The 8,255-nt window shown below is 42.0% G+C and overlaps 1 protein-coding gene across 1 annotated transcript; it reads left to right on the top strand.

Moving 5' to 3' along the window:
* Positions 1 to 3,028: 3,028 nt before the first annotated feature.
* On the top strand, positions 3,029 to 6,663 carry LOC121305944 (zinc-binding protein A33-like). Its single transcript, XM_041237642.1, has 6 exons — positions 3,029 to 3,471; positions 4,108 to 4,203; positions 4,297 to 4,527; positions 4,911 to 4,933; positions 5,019 to 5,137; positions 5,770 to 6,663. The coding sequence occupies exons 1-6, from the start codon at positions 3,067 to 3,069 to the stop codon at positions 6,303 to 6,305; spliced, it is 1,410 nt and encodes a 469-aa protein (XP_041093576.1). The 5' UTR covers positions 3,029 to 3,066; the 3' UTR covers positions 6,306 to 6,663.
* The last annotated feature ends 1,592 nt before the right edge of the window (positions 6,664 to 8,255 follow it).

The raw sequence follows: 8,255 nt of genomic DNA, 5'->3' as shown, positions 1-8,255 counted from the left end.
AAATGGACATGTAATTTCCTTTCTTTTTGTCTAAAATGTTGACGCTCGCACCGGCTTTGTTTTTGAAAGATTAGTGCAGCGAGCATGCAAGGGAAGTGATGCGAGCACATCAGTCAGGGCGATGACACGGCAAATTCACCATGACAACGGCGCCAGACTTTCCAGGATGAGGTAGAAGGGTTGGGGGGGGGGGGGGGGGCTTAGATTCCCAGTGATTATAAACAAGGAAGGAGCAGGTTTTTTGCAGATAGAGTGCACTGAGGCCGAGGCTGTCCATGTTGGGAGACTTTGGGCAATTACATTTGTACCTGTAAAAGTTTTTTTAAAATTATTTTTACGCATATAAATATTTGACAGTGATCTCCCGCCATAGGTTTCAAAGTAAAGTTTGCATTATTTTTGAAAATACACTCTTTTTATTGTTTTTTTTTTTTGTGTAAAAACGGAAATATATTATTTGAATAGAACAAAATAAGAAAATCATACTCTCTTTACAATTGCAGCCCCGCCCTTCCAAAATATACTGCAATGATGAAGCAAACAAACACTACAGCAGTGCACATGCAATATTGTGGCCGCATTAGGACTGCAGTACTGCCGTAATTGCATGCATACTGCAGTGCAAATAAATAACTGCACCGCTCCTCATTGTCACTGCATTGCACTGCAGCTGTATTAGTGCTGCTGTTTATTTTTGTAAGGGTATAATTGCATGTAGCTGGACTGCAATTCTAACCCTCCTTGTCCTATTGCACCCCTACAAACTGTCTTGCCTACGCCACCCTCTAATATAGATTTTATGTATAGAGCTAGAGGGACACTCTATACATATGCTATCAGGTTTTTGCAACAGCCCCCCCCCCCCCTCAATTAAATGAGCTCACAAACCAGGATGCAGTTTAAAAGGTTTATAACAAAAACAGAATTGAATCATATCAAAAAAATCAGACATGAAAGTCAACGAATGTAGCACTATATATGTATAGAGATTAGTGATAGATGCAATACTGCAAACCGCCACAAGTTGGCTACCGCTCAATTGTTGAAGGTTCTACTGATATGACGGATGGTAACAGTAATAGAAGAAATCTCAAACAAGAAGATACAGCAGAGCAGCAATCCGAAACGTTTTAGATGTAGATAAACCTCTGAACCTCTCCCAGCATGTGCGCACATAGGAGGGGTGAACTACAAGAAAGAAAAATGCAATTACGTTTGTATCAAATAAAACAAAACTCACCCCTCCGAAATATCCTACAGCCCCGGGAGAGGCACGCGAAGGATCGACTTTACCTTAATCATACACACACACAAAACCATTGCCGATCAGCTGCTAACACTGCAGCACTCCCTCCAGTGAGAGAATAAAGCTATAACAATACCAGCAGTACGAGCACAAGCAAAGTTATGTTTTATAAAGTACTAAACTATCCTGATTATACGGGGAGCTGTGACGCGACACTATATATAAGACAAATAACCGACACAGTCAATAGAAAGAAAACCACACGAAAAGAGAAGCGTAAGAAACAGGAACACAAACCCGTGTATGAGAGACAGCGGCTGTGCGCGCTCCCTGGAGAGGTCTTACTGTGGCGACACAAAGGACTCATTAGAGCGGGTTACTGGTCCTGGGAGGAATTCACAAACGCGGGCGTAACCTGGCAGTCCTGATCACAAACAGCGCTGTGGTCCAAAGCAACAATGAACACGCAGCTCTTACAAGGTGGTCAAATTGGATACAACTGAGTAGTTAGCAGTAGTCCTACCTGCTACACCTGTGAGACCAGAAGAGGTGCTGTACACAAAACTAGACTGTTTCTAATGGATTGTATTTATTGTTTCGGTTGGTTTTTTAAATGATGCCAGTAGTGTAAATACAGTGTCAGTAGTTCGCTATCATTCAGAACTGACCGACCCGTCCCTTCACACACACACACCTAGTATTAGGGTTAGTATTTGTATTCATTATTTCTTAGAAGACTCCTTTATCTGGGGCTTAAAGCTGTTACAAATGATCCCATTACAGATAAGAGCAGTTATAAAATACAGTAAACTTGGTAGTAATTAGGAGCAAATTGAAATAAGAGAAAATGAAAACGTACAATAAATAGTTTGAGTGATTTTGCATCAGAGCAGTTACAATTCTATTAAACATATCTCCTTATCAGAGTAAAGTCCATTAAGAGCATGTAGTGAGTACAATAAACCAATAAGAATGATTTCAAACAAGAGAGATTCCCTTTAGGGGTCAAATCAAGCACAAGATCCAGAAAATATTATTGTGACTGAGAGAAGTAGGATAATACAGCAAAATTATTATTATTATTATTATTATTATTATTATCATCCCTATTGTTTATGCTGAACACACTGGGCTGGTCCACTTTTATAACTGCCTTCACAGGGCACACTCTGAGAGGGGCAGAGCCAGGAAAGAACATTGGAAACATTCTCTCAGTGAATCTGTGTTTAAAAGTGTAGATGGGTTTTCTCATATCACTGGGGTCAAAGAATGCCACCTCCCCCCCGTCACAGTCCTGCTGAACTCTGATCTTCTGGAGTTTCTTCTCCACAGTGAGTCGTGTCCATGGTGAGCTCCATACCCTGTACTGATCCCCACCCAACAGGGCTATAGCCCAGTATCCTGCTCCTGGTACAGGAGTGAATTCCCCTTTCCTCTGGCTGGACTATTTAGTCACACCCAGAGCCCAGTGAGTATTGCCCCCACTTCCACGTTCCAGCAGTGTTTCCCTGAAATGAATCCCTCAGAGCCCAGCACACAAGCCCAGGTATCAAAGCGCTCTGGGCTGTCAAGAAGCTGCTGACTCTCCTTGCTGCGTCTCACACTTGTTAGATCCTCAGACAGTATCAGAGCAGGGTGTGCTGTGTTGTTAAGCTGCAGGAGTTAAAAAGATTGACTCAAGCTCAGTGCAGCCTCGCCCACTGGAGGAACCTGCAGCTTGAAATACAGGTATGAGCAGGAAGTGCAGGAGAAGCAATCCTGCTGTAATACTTTGAAAGGAGTCCCTGCAGAGAGCAAGGCAGGAGTGGCTTTGTGCAGAAATGGCAGCAAACCCTTCTCCTCTGGAAGCAGATCTTTCCTGTGCTGTGTGCTGTGAGATTTTCAATGATCCTGTAACTCTTCATTGTAACCACAGCTTCTGTAAAGCATGTCTGGATCAGTGCTGGAAAGAGAAGGGAGCTCGGGAGTGTCCAGTGTGCAGGAGGAGGGCTTCAATGGGGGATCCTCCTGTCAATTTCGTTCTCAGGAATATTGTGGAGTCCTTCCTAAAGGAACGCAGTCAGAATCCTCCAGCACCTACTGGAATACTCTGCAGTCTGCATGAGGAAAAACTGAAGCTGTTCTGTGTGGATGATGAAGAGGCTGTCTGTCTCGTGTGTCAAACTTCAAAGAAACATGAGAATCACAAGATCCGTCCTGTTCAGGAGGCTGCACAGGATTATAAGGTATGGAAACAATATTGATGTAAAAATATAAACACAGTATTCGCTTTTCACAGCATATTATACAGGGTTATTATAATGAGGCAGTTTAAACAGCAAGAGCCAATAAGTCTGAGCGAAAAACAAACCCCGGACCGAGGGCGAAACTTCCTTGTAATATTGCCGAGAGCTATGGGGGATTCCCCATATGAGCTTTGCATATAGTAGTGGCAGAGCAAACACAACACATTGTATACTGTACACAATTCTCTCTTGTCACCTAACTGTGGTCATGTGACTTGCTTAGTGCATGATAAAGAACTGACTCTTCAAAATGTTGGATTCATACATGGTACACTGTCTCTCCTCTCTTACTCCCTCTTTCTTACCCCATCTCTCTCCTCTGAGGCTGATAGGTCTGTGACTGCCTGCTTCTGCCTCATCTCTATTCTTAAATATCGGAAGCACATTTGAATCTGCCAGGCAGTCACAATCTTTATTGATGGGTCTCAAATCTCCAGAGCGGGGTGTTTGTTGCTATGAGAGCCCCAAGTGGCAGCCCCAGTGCTGAGGGGATTTCTCACACACTGCATTCATATTGTTACTAGCCAGGCGTGTGTTAACAGTGATGTGCGAGCTCTGGGTTTCACTGCATTTCAGGGAGAACTCAAGACTGCGCTGAAGCCCTTGCAGGACAAGCTGAAAACCTTTAATAAAGTTAAACAAGAATGTGATGAAACAGCAGAGCACATCAAGGTAAGAGAACTAGATTAGTGATTGAAACAAAACACAGCATACATTTTCACTGGACACCCAAACTAACACCAAACTGATCCTTTTCTTGTACAGAAACAAGCCCAGCAAACAGAGAGGCAGATAAAGGAGGAGTTTGAGGAACTTCACCAGTTTCTACGAGATGAAGAAAAGGCCAGGATAGCGGCACTGAGGGGGGAAGAGGAACAAAAGGGAAGAATCATGAAAGAGAAGATTGAAAAACTTACAAGAGAAATCTCATCCCTTTCGGACACAATCCGAGTGATAGAACAGGAGATGGAAGCTGAAGACATCTCCTTCCTGCAGGTAGTGATTGTTAAACTGTGTGTGACATGTTCTTATTGTGAATGCACTCTCACTACTACACTGTCAATGGGACTTTACAAGCATTTATGTTAGTGCACATTTGAACTTCATTTTTAACACTGACTTCATTTTTCAAGCATGGTTTGTATTGCTGTTTGTTCTTAAGTTTACCCCACAAATGGGTAAAACAGGCAGCAAATGCCCCCCACCTCCAGCCCCACAGACACCAGCAGAGGGGTCTCATTGGTTTGCTGCTCCAGAGAATGTGTTAATAGATAAACACTGAGTTCAGAATGTAAAGCTGGACAGCGTTGCTGCTGTTTTCTCTCAAAGTGCTGTTTGTGTTTTAATGACGTCTCAATTCATGTCCTTGTCTGTTTCAGAAGTACAAAGACACACAGAGCAGGTATGTAAGATGTGGCCTGTCTTCCTCTCTTGTATTGTATTGAATGCAAACACAGAGCAGCACTAACTCCTGAATATTATTGCAGAGCCGAGCGCACACTGCAGGATCCACAGTGTGTTTCAGGAGCGCTGATAGATGTAGCCGAGCACCTGGGCTCTCTGAAGTACAAAGTGTGGGAGAAGATGCTGGGGATTGTTCAATACAGTGAGTACTGTGGGGAGCATCACAGAGGAGGGGGGGTGGGGCATATAACCACAAACCACAATGTGTGTGAGCAGCAAGATACAGCTCTCTACAATCAATAATAACACACCTTGAAATGAACAGACCTGGAGCAAATACACTTGTATCCATCAGAGAGATCATCTCTCAGTTCAATATTAAAACACTGTGAGCTGCTCATAGTATTGAGGGGAGCTGGAAGAGCATTCCAAGAGAGCAAAAGGCTTTCTGATCCCACGCTGGTCTGCATTGAAACTCCTTGTAAAGAAACCACTGCAGTAGAACACAGACTTCTCTGAGTTCAGCCCATTGTCTTGGAATGCTCCCAGAGCTCTAAGACATCATTTCAGCATTTATATACTGTGCACCCTCTCAGCCAATCAGGGCAGGGTTTATACACGCTGTGAATGGATCTGGTTTAAACAGGTGCAGACGCTGTTCCTTTCATATTTTAAAGGGGATTTCTGTTTTTAAAAGCTATGTTTGATATTGAATGATAATATTTGAGATGGTATATTATGAAGAGAAATATACAATTGTTAGCATGTGATTTATTAAAATGCTTGCAGGTAGATGTTTTCATTTCTATCCCTGTCTCTCGTTTCCTCTCTCAGCTCCAGTGACTCTGGATCCCAACACAGCACACCCTGATCTGATACTGTCTGAGGATCGAACAAGCGTGAGACGCAGCAAGGAGAGTCAGCAGCTTCCTGACAGCCCAGAGCGGTTTGATACCTGTGCTTGCGTACTGGGCTCTGAGGGATTCACTTCAGGGAAACGCTGCTGGGACGTGGAAGTGGAGAGCAGTACTGACTGGATTCTGGGTGTGACTGAAGAGTCCAGCCAGAGGAAAGGGGAATTCACTCCGGACTCAGAAGAAGGATACTGGATTATAGGCCTGGGGGATGGGGATCAGTACTGGGCACTGACCTCACCATGGACACGACTCACTGTGGAGAAGAAACCCCAGAAGATCAGAGTTCAGCTGGACTGTGACGGGGGGGAGGTGGCATTCTTTGACCCCAGTGATATGAGAAAACCCATCTACACTTTTAAACACAGATTCACTGAGAGAATGTTTCCAGTGTTCTTTCCTGGCTCTGCCCCTATCAGTGTGTGCCCTGTGAAGGCAGTTATAAAAGTGGACTAGCCCAATGTGTTCAGCATAAACAATAGGGATGAATAATAATAATAATAATAATAATAAATAATAATAATAATAATAATAGTGACAGCCGGGACATGATTGAGAGGGAAATAAATAGTAAAAAAGGAACAGAAACATTTTAAATACAATATAAATACATTTTCCACTGCCAGGGAAGGGGTCCTGTTTTCCTTTTAATTCATGAAGACACGATATGAGGGAGGGAGGAGGGTATTATAAATACTCGATCCCGATTGGTCAAAGCCGGTCACATGGGGGTGTTGCTATTGCAGCATACAGGGGGTAAGAGAGGAGATTTTTTACTATTTATATATATATATATATATATAAGAACATAAGAAAGTTTACAAACAAGAGGAAGCCATTCGGCCCATCTTGGTCGTTTGGTTCTTAGTAGTTTTTTGATCCCAGAATCTCATCAAGCAGCTTCTTGACGGATCCCAGGGTGTCAGCTTCAACAACATTACTGGGGAGTTGATTCCAGACCCTCACGATTCTCTGTGTAAAAAAGTGCCTCCTATTTTCTGTTCTGAATGCCCCTTTGTCTAATCTCCATTTGTGACCCCTGGTCCTTGTTTCTTTTTTCAGGCTGAAAAAGTCCCTTGGGTCGACACTGTCAATACCTTTTAGGATTTCGAATGCTTGAATTAGGTCACCACGTAGTCTTCTTTGTTCAAGACTGAACAGATTCAATTCTTTTAGCCTGTCTGCATATGACATTCCTTTTAAACCCGAAATAATTCTGGTCTCTCTTCTTTGCACTCTTTCTAGAGCAGCAATATCTTTTTTATAGCGAGGTGACCAGAACTGCACACAATATTCAAGATGAGGTCTTACTAGTGCATTGTACAGTTTTAACATTACTTCCCTTGATTTAAATTCAACACTTTTCACAATGTATCCGAGCATCTTGTTAGCCTTTTTTCCCCCACATTGTCTAGGTGAAGACATTTCTGAGTCAACAAAAACTCCTAGGTCTTTTTCATAGATTCCTTCTCCAATTTCAGTATCTCCCATATGATATTTATAATGTACATTTTTACAAAGGATAACAGAGACAGCAATGCAGTTCAAACAGCCTTTTTATTATCGAGTGAAACAAGAAATGAATCAGACAGAATCTTCTTCCCCAGCTAACAAAGGTAAACTGTAGCGCTATTAGAAACTCCCTCCGACCACACACCATTCAGGTAAACTTCAAAATAGAAACTCCAGAATTCTCCAGACCATGCAAACCGACACGCCCGTCCAAGCGCAGGTGAAACTCCAATCGGAAAACACAGCAGACCAGGAGGACAGGATTAAAAAAAAACTAAGCAGCGTGTCCTGAATACAGCCAGACCTGGCTGTGTTGTGTGTCTTTATATAATTACTGCAGTATATTTTGTAAGGATGGTGCTGCAGTTGTAAAGAGAGTGTTATTTACTTATTTCGTTTAAACATGAAATCTGTAAAAAAAAAAAATTTAAAAAAAGAGGGCATTTTTGACATGGTAGAGAATATGCATGTTCTGTGTAATTATTTTTTTAATAATATAGACTTTCTGCGTTGTGAATTGCCATAGTTTTTGTAATGCAATATGATAAACAAACCTGTGTATTAATGCTTATTTCCTGCAATATTTTATGATGTCATAAATCATGGTCTGATTGAGTTTTTTAACCCTATTGAATCCCTTGATCTTCAAAACCCTTCTTCAGAATCAGGATTATTTGTAATATGAAGACACCCACGTCATTGTTGGAACAGTCATTTGTATTTTGTGAATTTAAAATTAAAACAATTTTTAAAAAAAATGAAAAACTGACCCCAATATTGGGGCACTAGATGTATGCAGCAGTTCGAAATGATGCAGTGCCTTATGAAATCATTATGAGGGTGTGGGAACTATTCTAGGCAGTTAATATATTATTTAAAGCAATAAATTAAGGG

This window comes from Polyodon spathula, chromosome 45, assembly GCF_017654505.1.
Source record: "Polyodon spathula isolate WHYD16114869_AA chromosome 45, ASM1765450v1, whole genome shotgun sequence".
In the NCBI taxonomy this organism is placed as follows: Eukaryota; Metazoa; Chordata; class Actinopteri; order Acipenseriformes; family Polyodontidae; genus Polyodon; species Polyodon spathula.
Note: the sequence above shows the minus strand (reverse complement) of the source record. Positions and strands in the feature narration are given on the sequence as shown.